Source organism: Sprattus sprattus (assembly GCF_963457725.1).
Source record: "Sprattus sprattus genome assembly, chromosome: 2".
Lineage (NCBI taxonomy): Eukaryota > Metazoa > Chordata > Actinopteri > Clupeiformes > Clupeidae > Sprattus > Sprattus sprattus.
This window is the reverse complement of record NC_137921.1, coordinates 15,043,147-15,069,346: the sequence shown is the minus strand read 5'-3', so window position 1 is coordinate 15,069,346 and position 26,200 is coordinate 15,043,147. Positions and strand designations below refer to the sequence as shown.

The 26,200-nt window shown below is 44.8% G+C and overlaps 1 protein-coding gene across 1 annotated transcript in view; it reads right to left on the bottom strand.

Moving 5' to 3' along the window:
• fig4a (FIG4 phosphoinositide 5-phosphatase a) overlaps positions 1–26,200 on the bottom strand; it is a 59,873-nt gene that overhangs the window by 26,755 nt on the left and 6,918 nt on the right. The window contains exons 4-15 of the mRNA XM_080833368.1: positions 25,368–25,524; positions 24,900–24,950; positions 23,090–23,238; positions 22,473–22,601; positions 20,897–20,997; positions 20,304–20,466; positions 18,680–18,777; positions 15,871–16,004; positions 15,275–15,391; positions 13,586–13,631; positions 13,065–13,213; positions 10,848–11,014 (exon numbers count right to left, since the gene is read on the bottom strand). Of these exons, the coding sequence (XP_080689494.1) occupies positions 10,848–11,014; positions 13,065–13,213; positions 13,586–13,631; positions 15,275–15,391; positions 15,871–16,004; positions 18,680–18,777; positions 20,304–20,466; positions 20,897–20,997; positions 22,473–22,601; positions 23,090–23,238; positions 24,900–24,950; positions 25,368–25,524 (1,461 nt within the window). The remainder of the gene's footprint in view (positions 1–10,847; positions 11,015–13,064; positions 13,214–13,585; positions 13,632–15,274; positions 15,392–15,870; positions 16,005–18,679; positions 18,778–20,303; positions 20,467–20,896; positions 20,998–22,472; positions 22,602–23,089; positions 23,239–24,899; positions 24,951–25,367; positions 25,525–26,200) is intronic.

Below are 26,200 nucleotides of genomic sequence, written 5' to 3'. Positions count from 1 at the left end.
AGCACACAAGTTAAGCAGTTTCCTAATTTGAAAAGGTAAATGAAAGAAAAAAACTCCACAAAAGAACAAGAGGGTGGGGGGGGGCTAATTTAGCATTAACGCTAACACGGAGGAGCCAGGGGACTGGGTGAAGGTCAGCGTGACATCAGACGAGGCAATAACATTCGAGACCATGCCATTCGCTTGGCATGGTCTCCCTTTTGTTTTCCTGTTACCAGACATCACCACAAGTGCCATAACCATCCCGGCTTGTTTTTAAACTGTCTGGCCCCAAACCCCTGGTAACTGCGTCATTTACCGCCCCCAAAAACCTAACCCTGCTTTCCCCTCTGATTTGTCTGAATTTCTCACACAACTCTCGCGTCATCTCTCCTTCTATTCTGCTACTTGGTGACTTCAACATACATGTTGCCTCTCCTGACTCCACAACCGCTACAGAACTTCAGGACATTTTTAACTTTTTTTTTTTTTTTTTTTTTTTTATTGGGATTTTCAAATTATTATACAGCACAATATACATAGTTGCATACTTGGTGTAGTCAAGATCAACATTACATATACATAACATAAAATAACATACACAATAAAGTCAACCAAATGCCCACCCCCCACCCAAAAGTAACTAAATATAAAAAAAAAAAAAAAAATGGACAAGACAACACAGGACTAGGCAATGAATACACAGGATGAAATTTTAGGTTTAGCAATAGGCATGCATAGAAATTATTTACATTGCAGGTAGCTGGATTTTATCTCTGACGTGAGTGATAAAAGGGTTCCATATCTCAAAAAACCTCTTTGCAGAGCCCCTTAGTGAGTGTTTTATCTTTTCTAGTTTAAGAAAATATAGCACATCTTGAATCCAGTGTGTAAAAGTGGGAGGATGTGGATCCTTCCACATGAGTAAGATTAAACGTCTGGCAATAAAAGTCACAAAAGCAATGGAATCTGACTGTGTTTTTGTCAATTTAAGATGGTCTGGGGAGGCACCAAAAATGGCCATGAAAGGGCAAGGACTGATGGTTATATCCCCGCCTATGCATTCTGAAAGAGTTTCAAAAATCAAAGACCAAAAGTTTTTAAGTTTGCTGCAGGCCCAAAACATGTGGGCATGAGTAGCAGGGGATGAATGGCATCGACTGCAGATGGGACTAATGTCTGGGAAGTGTCTTGATAGTTTTAGGTTGGTCCAGTGTGAGCGGTGTAAAATTTTACATTGCATTAGGCTGTGCCTAGCACAAATCGATGAACTATGTACTCTTTGCAGGATAGAGAGCCACAAATCGTCTGTAATGCTTTCACCTAAATCAAATTCCCAATCAGCTTTTAAAGATGGAAGCAGTGAGTGGCGCTCCTGTGTAAACTTGTTGTATATTATGGAAATGATCCTCCTAAATGATTCAGGTCGCTCTACAAGCACCTCAAATGGGTTGCATGGTGGCAGTGCTGGAAATATTGGCAGTGTTTTACGCAGAAAGTCTCTGACCTGAAGGTAGCGGAAGAAGTTACTTTTTGGGAGGTCAAATTGGCTACAGAGCTGGTCAAATGAGGAAAGAACACTATCAGAGTAGAGGTCATAGAAAGATTCCATACCTAATCTCTGCCAATACAAAAATGACATGTCTAACAAGGAAGGTGTGAAAACATGGTTTGAATGGATAGGAGCTTTTAAAGAGAAACATGTCCATCCAAAATGACGACGCATCTGTTTCCAGATCTTTAAAGTTGATCTCACTATCTTATTTTTGGTAAATGCCGTTGGGGATTCAGAGGTGGAGGAATAGACCAATGCTGGCAAAGAGGAGGGTAGGCAAGACAAAGATTCAAGAACACACCATGATGGTGCATCAGCACCTGGATCCTCATACAGCCAATGTACAATTGGACGTATATTAGAAGCCCAGTAGTATGCAAGGAAATCTGGAGCTGCCATACCACCAAGACACTTTGGATGTTGTAGGATACTTCTCGCTATGCGGGGAGCTTTGTTATTCCATACAAAAGATGAAATGACAGAATTAAGTTTGTGAAAGAATGATTTGGCAATGAATATAGGGATGCATTGAAATAGATAAGTGAATTTGGGAAGAATGTTCATACGAATGGAATTAATGCGGCCTGCAACAGAGAGTGGAAGGGGCCTCCAATGCTCAAGGTTAAGTTCAGTCTGTTTGAGGAGAGGTGAAAAATTGGCAGAAAAGAGGTTGGAGAATTTATCCACAACATTAACACCTAAATATGTAAATGTATTTGAAACCTTGAAAGGCAAGGAACTGAATGTGTATTGATGAGCTGCCTGATTAATTGGAAATAATTCACTCTTCTGTAAATTGAGTTTATAGCCTGAGAGATGATGAAATGTATCTAAAATGTTCAGCACATGTGGGAGAGATTGGGCTGGGTCTGAAATGTATAAAAGTAGGTCATCTGCATATAATGAGATTTTTTGTTCCTGACCCTCTCTCATAATACCTTTCATCAGGGAAGTCTGGCTCAGAGTAAGTGACAATGGCTCAATGGCCAAAGCAAAGAGCAAGGGCGATAGTGGACAACCCTGTCTTGTACCACGGCCTATCTGAAAGTATTTTGAGAAGGTGTTATTGGTACGAACAGAAGAGAGAGGAGAAGTATACAGTAATTTAACCCAAGAAATAAACATCTTGCCAAAACCAAACTTTTCAAGGGTGTAAAAAAGGTAGTTCCATTCAACCCTGTCAAAAGCCTTTTCGGCATCTAAGGATACTACAACTTCGGGAATGGGGGATTCAGATGGGTGGTATATAATGTCAAATAAACGCCTCACATTAAAAAAGGAAAATCTGTTCCTGATGAAGCCTGTTTGGTCAGCTGATATGATGTCAGGTAAGATTTTTTCCAGACGACGGGCAAGGACTTTTGCTAAAATCTTTTCATCCACGTTTAATAGGGAAATAGGCCGATAGGAACCACAGCAGTGAGGGTCTTTGTTCTTCTTCAGAAGTAGCGAAATTTGGGCAGATCGTAAAGTTTTGGGAAGAATGCCTGAAGCAAGGGACTCAGTGAACATGTTGTGAAGCAGAGGAATGAGCTTTACAGAAAATCTTTTGAAGAACTCCGCCCCAAATCCGTCCGGCCCAGGACTCCGCCCACTTTGTGTAGCCATAATAGCTTCCCCCACCTCTTCTGCAGTGATTGGTCTATCAAGATTTTCAGCCGTGTCTTCTGATAGTTTGGGAATGGAAAGATTAGCAAAAAATGTTAACAGGTCATCAGTGGATGGTTGCTGTTTTGAAGTATAGAGTGATATATAAAAATTCTTGAAAGCATTATTTATTTCTTGGGGATCCCTAGTAAGGCCACTGCTTGTGTTGATTTCGGCAATGACTCGTGAAGCAGCAGATTGGCGAAGTTGGTGTGCCAAAAGACGGCTAGGTTTATCACCGTACTCATAGTAGGTGTGTCTTGATTTCAAGATCATTTCTTCCGCATTAATTGTGCTGAGATTGTCAAATTCTGTTTTGAGGAGAAGCTTCTCCTTATACAAAGCAGGGGAGGGAGATTGAATGTATTGACTTTCTAGACTTTGAATGCGGTGCATGAGATTGGTGAGAGTAAAAGACCGCATCTGCTTATCATATGCTACACGAGATATTAGTTGGCCTCTCATGTAGGCTTTAAACGCTTCCCATAATGTACTATGACTTGTTTCACCATTTGCATTAGTGTCGATAAAGAAATCAATTTGTTGTGATATACAGCCGCGGAAAAAATTAAGAGACCACTTCAAAATTATCAGTTTCTCTGGTTTTACTATTTATTGGTATGTGTTAAAGTAAAATGTACATTTTTGTTTTATTCTATAACCTACTGGCAACATTCCTACCAAATTTCAAATAAAAATATTGTCATTTAGATCATTTATTTGCAGAAAAATGACAATTGGTCAAAATAGCAAAAAAGATGCAGTGTCTTCAGATCTCGAATAATGCAAAGAAAACGAGCTCATATTCATTTTTAAACTACACAATACTAATGCTTACACTTAGGAAGAGTTCAGAAATCAATATGTGGTGCAACTTTCATGTGTCTTGGCATGCTCTCCACCAGTCTTTCACATTGCCGTTGGGTGACTTTATGCTACTCCTGGCGCAAGAATTCAAGCAGCTCGGCTTCTTTTCATGGCTTGTTACCATCCATCTTCCTCTTGATCACATTTCAGAGGTTTTTTATGGGATTCAGGTCTCGAAATTGGGCTGGCCATGACAGGGTCCTGATCTGGTGGTACTCCATCCACACCTTTACTGGCCTGGCTGTGTGGCATGGAGCATTGCCCTGCTGGAAAAAACATTTCTCAGAGTTGGGGAACATTGTCAGAGCTAAAGGAAGCAAGTTTTTCTTCTGGGACAACGTTGTACTTTGCCTGGCTGAGGTTTGTAAAAGACCATAAGGATTGAAAAAAGCGGACTGGAGGGTCTTCTAGTTCGTCTTCTCTGATGAGTCCAATTTTCAGCTTTGCCCAACACATGGTCGTCTGATGGTTAGACGGAGACCTGGAGAGGCCTACAAGCCAGAGAGTCTTGCACCAACTGTGAAATCGGACTCATCAGAGAAGACGAACTTAGAAGAACCTCGAGTCCGCCTTTTTCAATCCTTATGGTCTTTTACAAACCTCAGCCAGGCAAAGTACAACGTTGTCCCGGAAGAAAAACTTGCTTCCTTTTGCTCTGACAATGTTTCCCAACTCTGAGAAGTGTTTTTTCCAGCAGGGCAATGCTCCATGCCACACAGCCAGGCCAGTAAAGGTGTGGATGGAGTACCACCAGATCAGGACCCTGTCATGGCCAGCCCAATTTCGAGACCTGAATCCCATAAAAAACCTCTGAAATGTGATCAAGAGGAAGATGGATGGTCACAAGCCATGAAAAGAAGCCGAGCTGCTTGAATTCTTGCGCCAGGAGTAGCATAAAGTCACCCAACGGCAATGTGAAAGACTGGTGGAGAGCATGCCAAGACACATGAAAGTTGTGATTTTAAATCAAGGTTATTCCACCAAATATTGATTTCTGAACTCTTCCTAAGTGTAAGCATTAGTATTGTGTAGTTTAAAAATGAATATGAGCTTGTTTTCTTTGCATTATTCGAGATCTGAAGACACTGCATCATTTTTGCTATTTTGACCAATTGTAATTTTTCTGCAAATAAATGATCTAAATGACAATATTTTTATTTAAAATTTGGTAGGAATGTTGCCAGTAGGTTATAGAATAAAACTAAAATGTACATTTTACTTTAACACATACCAATAAATAGTAAAACCAGATAAACTGATAATTTTGAAGTGGTCTCTTAATTTTTTCCGCGGCTGTATATTCAGCAAAGTCCGAATCAGATAGGAGAGATGTATACTGTAACTCCTTGACTTGGTTTTGGAGTGTCGTTACCGTTGCCTCGAGAACAGACGTAGAGTCGCTGGTAGTTGTAGCTGAGGTCTCCAGATCTTTAAGACGGCTCTCTTGTTCCTCTACAGTTTTCTGTAAGCTGGTTACAGAGAAGGTCAATTCCTCTCTGACAGCAGCAATGTCAGCATGTACTCCGCCAACGGCCAGATCTATTTTGGAACAAATGTCGACTTTCAGGGAGTCCAGCGCCTTGGTTAGCATGCCAGCCGTTAGCCTATCACAATCACTGCCGTCAGTTAATTCCTCCAGCGAGCTAGCATTAGCACCACGAGCCCCTGCTTTGTTGGACGACGATTTAGCAGTCGGTGGCTTCATAATTGTACTTTTAGAATCGGTCAGTAAAAGTCCAAGTACTTTAGATGACGAAATATATCAATTTCTGAGGTAAAAAGTAAATATTATCTGTTTAAATTCGAAATGAGAAAAGTTGCCTCTCAGAGCTTGCCAAAAGATCACCTACATTACTCAAACGCAACCCATTTTTAACTTTTTTAACATCATTCAACATATCAACCTTCCCACCCATAAAGAAGGACACACACTCAACCTGGTCTGCACTGCCGGCATTACCATCAGCAATCTAACCAGCATCGACCTCACCGTCTCTGACCACCTGGCTATCACCTTGGACATTGACACCCCTACCCCCCAAGTTAAGCAGAATCGCACCATAACATTCCGGAACATCAAGTCCATTAACCTCTCCTCGCTCTCCTCCGCCTTGGCCACCGTCTCTGCCTCTGTCCCTACTTCTACGGTCTCCCCTACTACTCTGGTCAACTACTATAATGATGCACTTTTCTCCTGTTTTGACATCATCGCCCCCATCAAATCAAAACTCACATCCCTCACCCGCTCCGCCCCCTGGTACACCGACCAACTTCGCCACCTCAAACGGCATGGCCGTCAACTTGAACATCTGGCCAAAAAAAACTGGCCTCACTGTTCACCTGGACGCCTTTAAACTCCACCAGCAACGCCCTCAACACCGCTCGCTCCTCTCACTACTCCTCCATCATCCAATCTGGCTCCAACAACCCCAGAACGCTTTTCTCCACCATCAATAAACTCCTCAAGCCCATGGACACCATTTCAACCTCCTTCACCACAAGCAAATGCAACTCATTCTTCAATGACAAAATCACCGAAATTCACAACCAGCTGGCTACGCTGACGACACCCAGCTCTACCACTCTTCGAAGGTCACTCACTCCACTCTCACCATCTGTCTTGCTGGGTCTGCTCAACTCCACCCGCCGCTATGAACACATCACCCCGGTCCTCCAAATCCTCCACTGGCTCCAGGTCAAACACAGGATCAATTTCAAAATACTACTCACCACCTTCAAAGCCCTAAATAACCTGGCCCCTACCTACCTTTCTGACCTCCTCCCCCTCCATGCCCCTACCCGTTGCCTCAGGTCCACCAGAGCAACCACTCTCAAGACCATCAGGACTAAGCGCCGGACCTGGGGTGACAGGGCCTTCTCTGCTGCTGCTCCCTCCCTCTGGAATGACCTCCCTCTCCATCCGTCAGGCTCCCAACTTAGCACTTTTTAAACAGTACCTCAAAACTCACTTTTTCAACCTCGCCTTCACCTGATAATCCCCTGCTCCCTCCCCTCCACTTTAAGACTCTTATGTTCAGTTTTCTTTCTAACATGTTTTTGTCTGTTTGATCTTTTGTCTTTCATATTTTTCTGTTGTCTTGTTTGCTCGTCTTTTGTAAAGCGTCTTTAGGCATTAGAAAAGCGCTATAACATTTTGTATTATTTTTTTTTTTTTCTCCCTCCTGCCTTTCGCTGCCAGGCCGTGGTGTACCGCCAGGCTTGAGGGAGTCGAGCGGCGGGGCTGCAGTCTATCAGCCTCACCATTGGGGACAGCACACTTTTCTAGGTTTTCTACCTTCTCCCTCTCTCTTTCCCTCCCTCCCAACAGGGGTGCCTATAAAGATGTCTGTCTTCCTCTGCCCCATTTATGTTTGGCCATGATGACTGTGGGGCCGCTGTGGTTTACTCAGTGTGCCCATAACCCGCGCGCCACTCCACTCCACTCCACTCCACTCCACTCCACTCCACTCCACTCCACTCCACTCCACTCCACTCCACTCCACTCCACTCCACTCCACTCCACTCCACTCCACTCCACTCCACTCCACTCCACTCCACTCCACTCCACTCCACTCCACTCCACTCCACTCCACTCCACTCCACTCCACTCCACTCCACTCCACTCCACTCCACTCCACTCCACTCCACTCCACTCCACTCCACTCCACTCCACTCCACTCCACTCCACTCCACTCCACTCCACTCCACTCCACTCCACTCCACTCCACTCCACTCCACTCCACTCCACTCCACTCCACTCCACTCCACTCCACTCCACTCCACTCCACTCCACTCCACTCCACTCCACTCCACTCCACTCCACTCCACTCCACTCCACTCCACTCCACTCCACTCAAATCCAGGAAACATATTGAACTTCTGAGTGTGCGTACATATATACATAGGTGTTTGTGTGTGTGCGCGCGTCTCTCTGGTCAGCACCCTTTCTGTATTAAAGAGGTGTGATGACCTCAGACGCCCGGGTGATCCAAATCACACCTCGCACAGAACCACCAAGAGCTACCGAGGTACTGAGGAGTGAGGGAGAGGGTGTCACCCGTCAGAAGCAGCAGTCCTGGACTCTCTGCCACTCCATCACTCAGCCGTGTGAAAAAGCATGGACACAAGCATGGCTCTTACTAATAAGATAACCTGACCTGGATGACCGCCGCATACGTGCAGCCCAAGGGTGTTAAGTGTTAGGCCCAATCTCAATACTTCCCCTTACCCCTTATCTTACCCCTTACCCTCGAAGTTGCGCGTTCATGTGAGAGCTAGTGGTGTCTCAATACCCAATTTGATCAAGATTAAGGGGTAAGGTTGAGGGGTGTATGGCCCTCGTTTTTAAGATTATCGTTGAGCTCACTTGCTCCTCCAAGGGCTATCCCAGAGCACACAGCGAACCCAGCTCGGGAATTTTCAAAAAAAAATGGCTGCTTGAAGCAAGGAATATTTTACATAAATAAAGCTATCTACACAACTTTTTATATGTTTATAATGACTCGGTTTGATCTGAAATGAACGACACGAACGATGCATAGTATTGTAGGTCTTAACTGAAGCTTTCAAACGGTAGTTTTAGGTTACAATTAGCGCGTATGCCACCACTTCATTGGGTTATATGGTAGCTTGCTAGGACTAGCCTGACTCCATGCATGTGTACAGATAACTTTATTATCCACGAATTACGTTTGATATCTGTGAATGACACCACTTGCTTTGGAGACATCGATCCGTGCTTTACATGTACCGTCCACAAAACAATTACGACAGTCTAGTTTTGTGCTCTATACAGTCGTATATATTTGCAACCATAATTGAAACTTTTTTTAAATCGCTAGTTTCATAGCTCATACAGTCGTATATATTTGCAACCATAATTGAAACTTTTTTAAATCGCTAGTTTCATAGCTCATACAGTCACGCATGTCTACAGATAACTTATCCGCGAATTCCGTTTGATATCTGAGAATGACAGCACTTGTTTGAAGACATCGACCTGTGCTTTACATGTACCATCCTGTATTATCCAGGGACGCCAAGTGACGTACCCGGAACCGAGTGGCGTCTCATTTCATAGGGGAAAGTTTTCAGCCCTTGGCCCTTACACTTGCAAGTGCTAGGGTTAAGACAAAGACAAAGACAAAGCAAAAGGGGCAAGGGGAAGAATCGAGATTCGGCCTTAGTCTGTCGCTGGCTTGTCTCTTAGGTGGGGTAAGGTGTCAGGTTCACTAGAGGAACAGCTGTGTATTCGCTGACCACCATCAAGGTCATGGCGACCCACCTTCAGACGGCACATGCATAATAACTACGCCTCGACAGGGATGACAGTGAGAGCACATGAAATGAGGGCACACGAGGATCTGTTGAAGCAGCATACTTTAAAGGTGGGTGAGAGGATATTCTAAAGAAACAGTGTATTTAACACTCTTTGAAGCATGTTTTTAGAGGCAACTAGTCCTTCAAATTAAGTTTCATGGTACACAGTCATGTGTTGGACAGAGAAACAAACCTGTTGTTCATACTAGCTGCCTACCCTATGCATTATGCAATTCTGAGGTCTGGGTCGTGGGTATGGGTATTTTTGTCAGTGCCGAATTTGCCGTTAATTTCTTTCAGTTATGTAGCAGCAATGGCAAATTAATGGCCTACACCACCAAAAGCAGCACAGTCAAAGATGTAAAATTTGCATCTCAAACCCATCTCAAAGGGGGGACCCATCTGCGCGTTGGGTTTAAAACTCCCATCTATCGTTTCTCACGGTCTTGCTTCCATTTCTCTCTGATGACGTAAAAGGAGGACTTCTTACACTCCTCTTGTACTATGTGGTGACAATGTCTTTATTTCTGTACCACCGAAAAAAGAGGAAAACAGAGTGAAAACGTGAACGTGCTGCTCGATCAGCACTCTTGTGGGTTGGCTGAAGGTGGTTCTGGCGCACACACACACACGCACGCACGCACGTACGCACGCACGTGAAGGGGAGGTGTGTGCATCAAAGGCCACTGTGCTGCTGGTAGCATCCTGTCCATTTCTTTTTATTGGACGAGGGTTCCTGAGTTGAGCTATTACAGTTCTGAAGAACACTTTGCCCAATGAGAACACAAATGACTATGCACAAATGCCCTGGGACTGTCAGCGGTCTCATGGAAGAAGGAGGACAAGAAATTGACTAATTACGAAAAAGACAGATACGAGTGGGTGATTGAAGATAAAAACAGAGATGAAGGTAGTGAAGATAAAAACAAAGAAGGAGGAAAAGACAAAAAAGGCGACGATGATGGAGAAAAACTAAACAAAAAGGCAGTGGAGGAATAAAGATTGGATAAAAAGGGAGGAAGAAAGAAAAAGGAAGAGAACTTGAGCTTATGAGTGTCCAAATGTAGAGAGAAGAGAGGATAGTTTCTATGGGTATATGAGCACACTACACACAGGGTTGGAGGCATTGCATGTGGGATATGTACTGTATGTGCATGTGTATGTGTGTGTGGTGTTTATGTGTGTATGTGTGTCAGTGTGTGTGTGTGTGTGTGTGGGGGAGGGGGGGGGGATATCAGTATGTAGCTATGAAGTCATCGTAATGATGGATCACACTGAAAAATCTGCAGGACTCGCTTGCATGTGTACATAGAGCATAAGACATTAAATATGCATTACCAGTGATTTGTATGTGGTGTGCAAGCCTTCCAAAAGTGCTGTGTGTGTGTGTGTGTGTGTGTGTGTGTGTGTGTGTGTGTGTGTGTGTGTGTGTTATGTAAGAGATGGTGACAAAATGAGTGCGTGCACATGCATTTCCAACCTGAGAAGGCGTTGCTGTAGTATCGTGAGAGGGTCTGCATGATGTCTTTGGAGTGTTGTGTCCAAGGGGCGATCTTGCGGTAGGTCTTCACTCTGTGCACCAGCTGAGAACCGCCGTACTGCAGAGAGAGTGTGTCGCCATGGTCCTCATACAACTCCTCAAATAACCTACAAACACACACACGTGCACGCACACACACGTGCGCACACACACAGGCCCACAGACGCACACACACAGGCGCACACACACAGGCGCACACAGGCACACACACAGGCACACACACACACACTCACACACAGGCAGAAACAGGGGCACACACACACACACACACAACATAGAAAAACACAGATAAGTTTGTGTGAGTTGACGCTTATAGCAAAGAGCTGGTAAATGTCAGTACTGCACAAATAAGGAACACCTATAGCAGTATTGCCAACATTGTGGTGTGCCAATCTGTACTCAATGGTTCCAAAATTAGTATTTTCCCCACTAAATTAGTATTTTTCCTTAAGTGAAATCTGTACTGCGGTAATGGGTTCCACGTGCAAAAGTTTGATATGTACTTGTAAAAGAAACAATATTTTGGCATTCAGCCTACAAATGTAGACTTATTTGTAGTCTTTAAGATCACTTTTTGAGAAGGCGTCTTGTCTTCATCACGTGAATTTGGCTGTGTCATAGTGTATTTTGGCAAACTTTTTATAATGTGGTGGAAGTATCTCATATTTTATAAGCTTCTGTACACAAAATGCAACCCTTATAAAATCAAATCAAGGCTGAACAGGTGACCTTCTCAGTCAGGGTCATGCCACTGGACTGGTTCTCAAAACCCATTGACAGCAGACTCTTATTCCCTTGGACTTTGGTGCTGGCTGTTTTTTGTTTAATGGTAGACATGTGTGTCTTAACATCATAGAGTCCACTGTGGGCAATGCTAAATGTGGACCGAAATACTGTATAGTGCAAAAGGCATGACTGGTAGACACAGGACTTTAACTAATATAAGTGTATTCTTTGGTTTAACTCTGGGAGAAAGTCTGTTTCCTAGGAAATGGCTTCTTCTATTTTTCCCAGCCATTTTTTTAAGATTATAAAGTTTGCATGCTATATTTAAAAACTTGAAATGAGAAAAAAATGAGAACTTGTTCGTCCACAACAGAAAGATTGTGCTAAATGAAAAGACAAAGCAAATTGAGCGAAGTAAGAAAGGAGCTCGATTAGATGGAATACCGTGACCGCGAAAGTACTGCTCGACAACGACCACAAGAGCAGTGTCAGCGGTGCTCGTGTCAGTTTTTTGCCACGGGAATAACTACAAATGCAGTCTGTTCCTACTTCAGTCTTTTGTCTGTTCATTTAGCTCACTCTTTTGACAGAAATATACCTCTATTCGAATGGAAATTCTGCGTTAACCATTCGTATTTGTATTAGAAAAATATATATCGCTCGAGTCAAGAAAGTTTTATTCTTGATCATTAGTTTAATGATTGGGGTTCCATATTACTGAGCAGTAGTTGATTAAAAAAGAAAACATCGCAGAAACGTACCCAAATATGTTGGTGACGGCCATTTGTAAAATAAGAGCAGATGCAACAAGGTAACTTTATCCATCAACGTCAAAAGTAAATAGTCTTCAAAACGATAAAACACATTCCCAATCGCCTGTGCGCACTTAAATAGATAACAATGAACCAAACTCCCCTATTGGTTTCCATGTCGCTGCAGCTATAATATCGACCAATCAGCACAAACGTATCACGTCGTTCAATTTAAACAAAAATGGCGCCCTCCGCGTTAGTAAGCAGGAGGCCAAATCATGACACATTTTTGCTTATTTCTCGAGTTACTGCAAATATTCTATTCAATAAATAATATTGCAAGTTGACCCTAAATTCGTATGAATGAGTCATTATATTCGTATCGCCGTATTTCCACCACATTTTCGTATTAGTACGGATCAATTCGTACGAGTTGGCATCACTGCTATAGCAGGGGTCTCAAACTCAATTTACCCGGGGACCAATGAGCGTCCAGTCTGGTCATTGGGGGGCCAGATTTTTACGGTAAACGTTGGGGTGGCCCATTAAAATCAATGGAACTTTTCAATTTTTTTTTCTCAAATCAATGGAACTTCGTGGGCCAGATAAAATCGCTTGGGGGGCCGGAATTGGCCCGCGGGCCTGAGTTTCAGACCCCTGACCTATAGGGATATGTTACCTGACACAGTCTGTATCGAACTGGAGCCTGGGCTTGTCAATCATTCCAAGAGCATAGAGCTGATAGGCTAAGGCACACTTCCCCACCATAAACTGGGCAGTGTTTGTACGGTCGAGACAGTCCACACAGTTAGTCCGTAACACACCAGTCTTTTTAAAGGAGGGAAGGAGTGAGAAAGTAAAAGAGAGCAAGAAAAGGTGAGACAGAGAGAGAAAGACAGGGAGAGGGAAAAGAGAGATTAATTTGGTTGCATGAAAATTCAAATGTGCCAGTAAAAATGATTCTTAGAATATTTAAAAAAAAGTATTCATGTAATGCAATTACAGACGTAACACATTGTACAAGAACATAGCTGTTATCTGGTTGAATGCTACCTTGGCTTCACTAATGCAGGTTATTATTATTATTCAGGCAAAGATAATAAGATATCCAATTCACACCAAAAACGTCTGAAAGAGAATGACTGATGGATAAAAAGAAAGAACTAAAGAAAGAGTGAGAGAAAGAGAGCACAGCCATACCTGAAGTCTGCCAGTGGATGTCAACTGTCCCCCCAAGTCCCTCCACCTGCAGCCAACACACACACACACACACACACACACACACTGCAGGTCAAGATTTTCACTTTTCTTAGTTTTACATGTTTATCGTGCTCATCTCTTTCCTGACTTATTTGCAGTGCAATACATTAAACAATACAACTAATAAAGAAACAAACTAACACAATAGCATAGTAGCACAATAGCTAATTGCTCCTGATGGGGCTGCAGATACTCATTCGCTCCTCATAACTGCGTGACCAACTCCCTTTGACACGTGGAGCTCCTCTGATGTGCCCCGTGGCTGATAGGTGAAAATAAGACTTCGGCCCCTGCTGTCAGATCTCACTGCACTGGCACCCATGTAATGTCTCCTGCAGCCACAGCACACTGTTCCACAGGCCTCCTGTCAAGAGGAGGTGTTGTGTGTTGGTCTGAGCTGCTTGCTGGTTGCTCTCCTCAGAGAGACTGAGAGACCCAGAGGAGCTGCACCCAGAGCTGTTTGAAACACCCTCACCAAATATCTCTTCAATGCACTTTTCCTTTCTGTCTCTCATATCTCTATGTTTCTCTTTATTCCTCGCCCTCCCTCTCTGTTTTTGTCTTTCTCTATTTCTCTCTTTCTGTTACTTTAGGGGAGTCGTGATATGAAGGACCCCCACCCCCCCTTTCCCCCATACCTCTGAGTTTTTTTTTCTCTCTCTCTCTCTCTCTCTCTCTCTCTCTCTCTCTCTCTCTCTCTCTCTCTCTCTCTCTCTCTCTCTCTCTCTCTCTCTCTCTCTCTCTCTCTCTCTCTCTCTCTCTCTCTCTCTCTCTCTCTCTCTCTCTCTCTCTCTCTCTCTCTCTCTCTCTCTCTCTCTCTCTCTCTCTCTCTCTCTCTCTCTCTCTCTCTCAGCTGCTCATTCAAGGAGGTTTTGTGTGTATTATCTCTCCCTTACTCTTCCTCCTCAGGTCCATAGACAGGACAGGAACTATGAGGTGCACGCCACTGCCAGGGCCAACGAGAGTTTGCTTTGGAGAGGTTCAAAGAGAAGTCACATGTGGCTGAGATCTGGATGAATAGGGCAATTCGGAAGATGCTTGCGTGAAGTAAGAGGAGTGTGTGTGTGTGTGTGTGTGTGTGTGAGTGTGCAAGAGTGTGTGAGGAGTAGGAGTGAGAGAGAGAGATAGAGAGAGAGCGAGAGAGAGAGTTTGTGACTCCACATGGAAATCTAATCAAACTGATAGAGTGTATGTGTGCGTTCCAATATGCCTTAAAAGACTGACAAGTTGCGTGTGCATGTGTGTGTGAGGCCCTCTGCCCTCTCCTTCTGAACCTACACATTGCATAGAACAATGTAAGGGGGAGAGAGTGTGTGTGTGTGTGTGTGTGTGTGTGTGTGCATAGAGCAATGTGAAGGAGAGAGTGTGTGTGTGCGTTTGTTTGTGTGTGTGTGCATAGAGCAATGTGAGGGAGTGTGTGTGTGTGTGTGTAGGCATAGAGCAATGCGTGGGAGTGTGTGTGTGTGTGTGTGTGTGTGTGTGCGCGTGCATAGAGCAATGTGTGGGAGTGTGTGTGTGTTTGCATAGAGCAATGCGTTGGAGTGTGTGTGTGTGTGTGTGTGTGTGTGTGCGCGTGCATAGAGCACTTTGAATGTTTGTGTGCGTGCGTGCGTGCGTGCACGTGCGTACCTCTCGTCTGGCCGTAAACTGTGGCAGTGAAAGTCTGATCGGTTGACGAAGAATCCGGTTCTTTTCACCACGTTCTCCGCAATCATGCTCAAGCGATCCAGCACGTTACACAACTTACTGCACAGAGAAAGAAAAAGAAGAAGAGAAAGAGAAATATCAGAGAGATAGCAGAATAACACACAGAGTATTAGTGTGTGCTGTGCATGGTGGGGGGGGGGGGGGATGCTGCTGAACCTTAGGAGAAAGGAAAATAAACTACTTTCACTGAAACAATCGAACAAACTGCCACGGTGAGAGCAATGAAAGCTAGTTTCTTTTCCTCACAGCTGCTCATTCAAGGAGGTTGTGTGATTTTTTTCCCTTCATTCTCTTTCTCCTCAGGCCTTGAGTTGCTGTATTGAATTACAGGAACTATGAGGTGCACGCTGCTGCCAGTGCCAATGAGAGAGAGAGAGAGAGAGAGAGAGAGAGAGAGAGAGAGAGAGAGAGAGTGTGTGAACTCCACGTGGAAATCTAATCAAAATGTGAGGGTGTATAGTGTGCGTTCCAATATGCCCTACAAGAATGACAAGTTGCATGTGTGCGTTTGTGTTTACCTCTTGGTGTAACGGGCCATATCCCAGGCGATGTAATCGATGGCGTGCTCAGGCGGCAGGAACTGGTTGAGGTTGAGGACGGCTGGGTAGAGCTCCTCGCTCAGGATCTTCTCATGCTTACGCTTCTCACGTTTCTAAACACACAAAGTGAGAGTAAACAAACAAGTGTGTGTGTGTGTGTGTGTGTGTGTGTGTGTGTGTGTGTTTCTAAACACATAAAGTGAGAGTAAACAAGTAAACAAGCAAGCAAACAGACACAGCAGCCCAAGGGCACACTGATATGCACCCAAGGGCACACTGATATGCACTCACTCCTGGTTAGATCTGCAATCTTTCTGATGCATTCATATCAATCAATTTTCCCCTCCAAGTTATCCGATGTGATTGTGTGTATGCACACCTAACTAGACAGCAAATGACAAACCCTATCCTAACCGAGGGCCAGAAACTGATCCTGGACCTGTGAACCTGCTCCACCCCTTGAGGCCAAAGCCTGCCATTTCTGCCACTTATCTCAAAAAGCCAAATGCCAACACCAAGGTCATGATTGCCAGATTGTGGATCAAATGTACCCTAGAACTGTATGGATAAAAGCATTGGTTTGGTTATGACAGTATTGTAAAACATACATTTTAAATGAAATGTTACAATAAACTGAGCTTTCAAACTGCTTTAAATATGTTTTAACTTTATGGTTAAATATTCATTTGGTTGATAAAATGTACACCTGAACTGTGTTTTAAGACTGAATAAAATTATTAGTGGAATGACACTTTTGGACATGTGAATACTGTGAATTTAAATGTGTATGTTAATATAAACTGGGTGTTCTAACATTATGGTTAAACATTAATTTGGTTGTTTTTCCATCATCTGGTAAGGGGAGACATGTAAAGGGTTTTATCAGGATCTTTCCCAAAGGACCCTCAGAACGTTTTCTTTTTTTTTCATCCTGAGGACTACCATCACAAAGGCATCATGGGATTAGATCATGTGACCAGTGTGTGCATTGCTTTGGGGTTTATGAGACGTACTGCAATATATCATGTGGTGTGTGGTAGCTGTGGAATAGGTTTCCCTGTTGACTTAGCGACGCACATCAATAAAAGAAATGAAGGGTAATAATACAAACAAACACAGAATGAAAAGACAAACGCACACACAGAACAAACAAACAGAGGTTCTAGGACAGGGCGGACCAGGTCCAGCTCTAACCAGTTAGCCAACCCGACCACTGGGAGCAGGGAGCTGCTTGTGACTACCCATGGTACACACGACCACAATATATGCAGTCAGGCACAAAAGAGAAAACATCATAAAATGATAACCCAAGAACGTCTCATGCTCTCCTTTTTTCTCTCTCTCTCGCACCCACTCACTCCATTTCTCTCCCTCTCTCGCTCGCTCACTCACTGTCTCTCTATCTTATTTGCTCCCTATATCTATCTACCTAATTCTTCAATCATCTCTCTCATTCACTCACACTCCATTCACTTGCACTCTACATTCATTCTACATTCACTTGCACTCTCTATTATTTTCTTTCTCTCTCCAATGCCTCTTCTCTCTATTCTCTCTCTCTCTCTCTCTAATCTCACTCTCTATCCATTTCTCTCTCTATTCTATCTCTCTATCAATTTCTCTCTCTCTCTCTTTCTCTCTCTATCCATTTCTCTCTCTCTCTCTCTCTCTCTCTCTCTCTCTCTCTATCCATTTCTCTCTCTCGCTCTCTCTATCTCTGATGCCGGGAAAGTGAGCTTGGGGTTATAATCCTCTCACTGTGTGAACGGCAGTGTGTGTCGGCTGAATCAGAGCTACAGCTGTGCAGTGTACACACACACAACTACAAACTCACATGCATAAACCCACAGACGCACACATTAACAAATACACACAAACACACAAATACACACAAACACTGAGTGCTATTATCCATTGCTAGTAAGGGAGGTGCTACTGATGTGAGATTGGCTGGTTGGAAGTAATGTATGGGGGATAACGTTAAGTGAAAATAAGGGGTGTTTCTAGTGGCGCTAGCCTGAATAGGGGGGGACAAAAGGACAGACACGGTGGAGTCCAATGGAGGCAAAGGATACTCTGAGCAGAGATCCAGCTTACACTTGGTTTTCAAATGCGTCTTCGTCGATCATTCATTACTGCCTACGTCACGTCACGTCATGTCCATAAAGTGTCTGCTTGTTAGGGGCGCATCAGGATGCATTAGTTCTTACACTACAAAAGATATGTGATCCCATCTCACAAACCATTTGCAGTGGTGGTTCGGCAACCACTTGGCCCACATATCTTTTGTAGTGTAAACGCCAATGCATCCTGATGCGTCACTAACCAGCAGGCCTCTCATGGACGCGACGTAGGCAGTAACAAAGTCTGAACACTGAACAAGTGGTCTCTCCCTGAACACCTTGGACCCAGGTGTAAACGGCGATGTGTCTTGGCTGTCCACTTCTCAGCCGACCGCCTGAGACGTATTTGAAAACCAAGTATAAACGCGTGCATACAAGGGCCCTGGTTGGGTACCAAGGCTTTAGACTCGCGTCTTCGGCAATGTGAGCAGAGGGGAGGGCAGGTGACAAGAGGAAAGGAGAGAGGAAGAGAGAGGAGAGGAACCACCAAGAACGGCCCTAAGAGTGCTGATGAGGTGACAACGTTCAGGGAGAGGGACAAAAGGAGGGGACAGAAGGGGACAAGAGAGGACACCCCCACCCCCACCCAGATTTCTCCATGGAGACACACAAGGAGGCACATGACGAGCCGTGAGGAATGATGCTGTGTTTTCTTGAAAACTGACCTTGACCAGGTTGAGGATGATGATGGGTGAGCCAAAGCGTTGGAGCATCTGGTCAAAGTGCAGCCCTGCCACATGGGCATACGGGTCCGCCTGGTCCACTGAGACAGGGAGAGAGAGAGAAGGAGAGAGAAGGAGAGAGAGGGAGGGAGAGGGAGGGAGGCAGACAGGGAGAGAGAGGCAGACAGGGAGAGAGAGGGAGGGAGAGGGAGGGAGGCAGACAGGGAGAGGGAGGGAGAGAGAGGGAGAGAGAGAGAAGGAGAGAGAAGGAGAGAGAGGCAGACAGGGAGAGGGAGGGAGAGAGAGGGAGAGAGAGAGAAGGAGAGAGAAGGAGAGAGAGGCAGACAGGGAGAGAGAGGGAGGGAGAGGGAGGGAGGCAGACAGGGAGAGGGAGGGAGAGAGGGAGAGGGAGGCAGACAGGGAGAGGGAGGGAGAGAGAGGGAGAGAGAGAGAAGGAGAGAGAAGGAGAGAGAGGCAGACAGGGAGAGAGAGGGAGGGAGAGGGAGGGAGGCAGACAGGGAGAGAGAGAGAGGGAGAGAGGGAGAGGGAGGTAGAGAGGGAGAGAGAGGCAGACAGGGAGAGAGAGGGAGGGAGAGGGAGGGAGGCAGACAGGGAGAGGGAGGGAGAGAGGGAGGGAGGCAGACAGGGAGAGGGAGGGAGAGAGAGGGAGATAGAGAAAAGGAGAGAGAAGGAGAGAGAGGCAGACAGGGAGAGAGAGGGAGGGAGAGGGAGGGAGGCAGACAGGGAGAGAGAGAGAGGGAGAGAGGGAGAGGGAGGTAGAGAGGGAGAGAGAGGCAGACAGGGAGAGAGAGGGAGGAAGGGGGAGCGAGAGGGAGGCAGACAGGGAGAGAGAGGGAGGGAGAGAACGAGAGATAGAGGGAGGTAGGGAGAGAGAGAGCAAGTGGGAGAGAGAGGGAGGAAGGGGGGGTGAGGGATAGGGAGGGAGAGAGAGATAGAGAAGGAAACAAAGGGTGGGTGGGGGGGGTTAATGTTTTTATTAAATCAGAATATAACTCCTTCATATCACAACTCCCCTAAAGTAACTACAAGAGAAAGAAAAAAACAGAAAGAGAGAGAAATAGAGAAAGACAGAAACAGAGAGGGAGGGCGAGGGATAAAGAGAAACATAGAGATATGAGAGACAGAAAGGAAAAGTGCATTGAAGAGATATTTGGTGAGGGTGTTTCAAACAGCTCTGGGCGCATTTCCTTTGGGGCTCTCATTCTATGATACTCTCCTCTCTGAGGAGCGCAACCAGCAAGCAGCTCAGACCAACACGCAACACCTCCTCTTGACAGGAGGCCTGTGGAACAGTGTGCTGTGGCTGCAGGAGACATAACATCGGTGCCAGTGCAGTGACATCTGACAGCAGGGGCCGAAGTCTTATTTTCACCTAACAGCCACGGGGCACAGCAGAGGAGCTCCACGTGTCAAAGGGAGTTGGTCACGCAGTTATGAGGAGCGCATGAGTATCTGCAGCCCCATCAGGAGATTAAAGCCAGCATTTCACCCCATGAGAAGTGTGCTTTCAAATCAAAAAGGATAGTTTTCAAGGAGAGAGGGGTAGAGTCATGCACACACAAATGCATACATGCGTACTTGCACACTCTCTCACACACACACTTACGGCGGATAGGTGGTTTGGGCATCATGGTGGAAATGTCTTGGCTCCAGTAGAGTGGCACAGAGCCTCGCACCTGCACATAAGACGAGTAGCTGCCTGTTGTGAACGACATCACAGCCGCGTCGTGGATGATCTGCTCCGTCTCTACCTCATTGGCTACATCTCCCTACACACACACACACACACACACACACACACACACACACACACACACACACACACACACACACACACACACACACACAGAGCCAGAGACACAACCAATGGTCAAGTGAAAATGGAAAAATCTGTATCCAACAATAAAATCCACCCACGAACTCACAATACTAAATACACACGTATGATTGTGAGCATATCTTACACATTGTATTCTTAGGCAACACCACAGAGAGGGACAAAGATAGCAATAAGTGATGTGGTACACTTGGAGTACAGTAACAAGGTGTTTAAATGTGTAGTCAAAGTAACATGTGGCATGGGTGGTGATTACAGCTGTAGTAAGAAGGTGCAAGGTACTGGAGTGGTGGTAGCATGGGCTGCGATTTGAGTTGTCATGGTTACGTGCAACATTGAGGGCGTTGTCATGGTGACCCTACCTCGCAGTTGGCTCCCCTTTTGAGGAAGCGTGTGCCTGCAAAACGACTGGAGCGCCTGGCGATCAAACTCACGTGCACTGGCCGACCGTATATCAACAGCTCTGCAGCAACAAGGTTATGGACAATACACACTGGTATACACACACACATATACAGACAGACACACACACACACACAGCCTAAGCACCTTTAACACACACACACACACAGACCACATATACTTTACTTCAGCAAACACTCCAACACACACACACCACCTCTAAATCACATGCACACACACACACACACACACACACACACACACACACACACACACACACACACACACACACACACACACACACACACACACACACACACACACACAGCCTAAACACCTTTAACACACACACACACAGACCACATTTACTTTACTTCGGCACACTCCAACACACACACCACCTCTAAATCACATGCAAGCACATGCACACACACATACGCACAAAACAACATCCATCCACACGCAGACACACACACAGCCATACACATTTACAATCTAGCAAACATGGACATCCCCAAACAAACCTACAGAGTATTCCCACAGGCATACCCACTCATAATCTGATGCAGACATGCACACACACACAGCTGAACAAACAAACACGTGCACAAACTGCTCATACATGCATCCATATGCATACACAACCCTGCACACTCTCCACCGCGTACCTCTACACGCACACACACACATAGTCCAGTGAATGAAGTGAGCTGACTCATCGGTCCTCTTTTCTTTCATTTCTTTCTGTCCTCACCCACACACCATGAACGTTAGAAAAATGCTTCTTCTGGTTTTTCAGCTTTTCACAGTATATAAACGTTCCCTTTTCATTCACCTTGAATAGTGTGTATACTGAAACACATTGTGTCGTGAGAAGACTTGCGAGCTCAACAAAACGACATGTTTTCTATTAACAATTACCATTTATTTTAATTAACAAAATGAAAGGAACGAAAAATGCCATATAATAAACAACTTACTAACCTCGACCATTCGGTCATGCCGGAAAATATCAAACTTCAGCTTTGGCGCTATCGCTTGGTCGATACGTTAAGCCTCAGTCTGATATTTCACGGCATGACCTCACTCTGGGTTAGAAAGTAGTTAATATCAGACCTCGGAACATTGGGATAGCCCATTCAATTCAATGGAACTTTTTGCAACATTCTGAGGAGCCGTATAATAATGTCTAATACGCAGACACATACAGCATATACATTAAACCTCCTTTTTTCCTGCAATTCACATCCAGTTATATGCATAGTTGGTAGCAGCACACAGAGAACAAACAAACACACACACAGATAACAACACACACTCACACAAGGGTAGTTTCCGTGTGATGACACACACAGATTTTATCTGAAGTCAGTTTTTACTGAGGAACAAGAATCAAACTACAGCAAGTTAAGAGACCTGTTGAGAGAGCACACAGACACCTAACACACACACAAACACCGTACACACTGAATACACAGACACTGAACACACACACATACACACACACTGGCTGCATGTTCTGAGGCTAAAGGATACTGGACTGGGCACAGAAGCCGTGGATGATGTACAAGAGCCAATCAGAATGCAGGGTGTCCTTCACCTTGTCCAGCAGTCGCTGGTTCCACACGTACTTGCCATAGGGCTCATTCCTGATGCCCTGAACCACTGCACACACACACACACACCACACACACACACCACACACACACACACACACACACAGAAAAAAAACAATCCCACATGTTGGTTAAGATATACACACAAAAAGCTGCCATTACACTGTTTCAGCTCTGGTTTTCCCAAGGTGTCCCCAGGCAGACATCGCACTACAACTACAAATGCTTCTGCTACTGCTACAACTGCTACTGCTGCTGCTGCTGCTGCCGCTACTACTGCTACTGCTACTGCTACTGCTACTGCTACTGCTACTGCTACTGCTACTGCTACTGCTACTGCTACTGCTACTGCACTAGAGAGGGGAAAAAGACCGCACAGAGCCCATCATCTTATCAGCGATGGAGTGACCTGCCCTCTGCAGCCACGAGTGGGACTACAAACGGAGAGCACTCTGGGACCGAGTCTAGTTATCGAAAGGCCCGAAGTCTCAATACTCACACACCCAGACACGCACGGATGCGCACACACACACACACCTTGTGTGGGAATGCCCTCATCTTCAAAGATGTCGAAGCTGTCTTGTTTGCTGGTTGTGGTGATCTCCACCTCACCTTCTTCTCCTTCATATGGTGCTCGCAACACACACATGTTAAACTGCAGCGAATGGCTCAGGTCATAGCTGTAACTGTACACACACACACACACACACACACACACACACACACAGTTATTCACAGAGTGGCTGAAGTCATAGCTTTAACAATTCACATTGTAAGTTTAAGGATATAAACCCTTCTATTGCGTGCAAATATACGGACATCCTGACTTTTAACAGCGTTTGTATGTCTGTACATTTATATAGGATGTGCATGCGTGTAGGGATGTTGGTGAGCGCATATGTATGTGTACGTAGGTATTAGGGTATTACATGCAGTCAGTGTGGTGTGATGCGAGTGTGTGTGAAGGGCGACTGATAAACACATTGGTGTCACATCCAGACATTGCCACACCACAGCCCGCTGTCATGGCAACCACATTAAAAGCATCCAGTAATTCTGAGATATAAAATTCATTATGGCTGCTTCAAGGGCCTCCTTCACCTCAGTATTCAGCCTGGTCCACAATGAGAAGCAGTCAAGACTCATTTCAGGTCACACACACACACACACACACACACACACACACACACACACAGACACAAGATAATGTAAGGGTAGATGAGATAGTTCATTTGACCTTTGTGACCTAGCAGAACAACTCGCTCTGTTACTCTGCACACATGGATGTGTCTGCTTCTCAATCTCCGTCATTCTCTCAAACACACACACACACGCACGCACACACACTAACCAATCTCTCTCTGGAGAGCTATGACATTTATTCTGCAATATCAGAATATCACTTCATTATTATTCCAAATGTCAGCATGTGTTCTTCTCTGTAGCCTCACCTAGTGTAACACTCTCACACACATCTGTGTATGACCAGGTCTCATGAGGCCACCCCTATCTTCATCTAACACCATCTATCCCTCACACTTACACAGACACACACATGTGCAAGTACATACATATGCACAGACAAACAGACATACAACTGTCGCAGTCTCATGCAATGCATATGCTCCAGGTAACATGATCATACACACGCACATACACACATACACACATATACGCACATACACACATACGCTTAAACACACATACACACATACGCTTATACACACATACACATAGGGGGTTGCACAAAGTGCTTTAGTATTTGATAATCAAGCGGCTACATCAAGTAGGCCTACTTGTTAATCACGCAATGCTGGTGTAAAATGGGTCAGTTTCTAAATACTGCTCATTGTTTATCATTAGTATTGATATTTATAACCCCTCCCGAGGATCTCAAATTTTACACCAACTCTCGTGCACACTCAGTTTTTAGTCACAGTCCAAGTATAGTACACAGGAGGAAGGATGGTGACAGCATGAAATCAATTGTTTGGAAGTTCTCAAACATTAAGTCTGTCATATAACAGACCAGGCTACTACACAAAGTGGCTAAAACAAATTAATGTTGTTAAATAGATACAAGCAAATGACGTATTTATACCAAACACACACGTATACACCCAACAATCAGTAGGAGTAACTCATCTCTTCCCAAGTGATTAGAGAATGTGCAGTATACTAAAAAACGAATCACAGATGGTCACATGTTGGATAGACATGCACATCAGCCCTCTGAGGGCCTGCACTTATGCCTTTCTAAGGTTACATGAATATTGTTAGGCAGATTACAAAAACACCCCCTCACAGTCCCACGCACATACACACAGACATACACAGAAAATATTACCTGAAGTAAAAGTTGCTGGAGAGATCAACGTTCTGGAAGATCCTCACATATCTGAGATCAATAAATAAAACAGATGTAAATGTTAGATCAATAAATAAAACAGATGTAAATGTTAGATCAATAAATAAAACAGATGTAAATGTTAAATCTACTAAATAGCAAGAGCATGTCACTAAATATCAATACAACTAAAATTGTCCAATTTTACAAAATCAATTACTAATTACTCAATTACTTCAATTAAAACAATGCCCCTTTCTATGCAAACTTACAGGCCCACAGACAGACCCACACACACAAAAACAAGCACACACAGACACGCATGCACACAGACACGCACGCACACAGACACGCACACAGACACGCACGCACACAGACAGACACGCACGCACACAGACTGACACGCACGCACACACACAGACAGACAGGCACACAATCACACTCGCACACAGACATACACACACACACCTGGCTTCATCCGGGTTTGTGACGCGCACAGAGTCATTGGGGATGTAGATCATGTTGGTGTCCTCGATCTTGTAAATGGAATGGCCGCCGATGTCCGCTACCCTCCTGCGTTTGGTGATCAACACAATGTAGTAGCCTTCAAGGAATCGCACAAACCCTGTAACGTGCACACACACACACAAAATGCATAAAGAGACAATATAGAAATCATACAGAAAACACACAAACTCTGGAAAGCAGAACCCCCCCCCACCAGAGACACACAGCTGATAAAGTAGCCCTCCGGAAGTCCAGTCTGTAGAGTCCAGCCTGTAGCAGTCTTATAATCATCCAGACGATACCCTCATACATAGGTACTGATGTAAATGGAAAACACACACACACACAAACACACACACACACACACACACAAAAAAATCCCACAGGTCTCTGTATAGACATTACATAAGTCTGTCGAACTCGGCTCTCATCACCTGCATAAAGACGGGCAGGCCTGAGTTCTCACTCCTCATGATGAGGCTGCTTTATCTCCCTGGGCTGTCACACAAGCCTGTATTATTATGGTCCATTGAATAAGTCTCCCAGTGCTACTTTCACTGTACGGCTCAAATAATAATGTGATGTTAATATCCATTTGCCTTAAATGAGCACTCAATACACAGAGATGTGTGATGAGGGATGGAGAGGGAGAGCGAGAGAATCTAAATGAAAGAAGGAAAGACAAAGAGAGAGAGCGAGAGAGAGAGAGAGAGAGAGAGAGAGAGAGAGAGAGAAAGAGAAGAGAGAGAGAGAGAGAGAGAGAGAGAGAGAGAGAGAGAGAGAGAGAGAGAGAG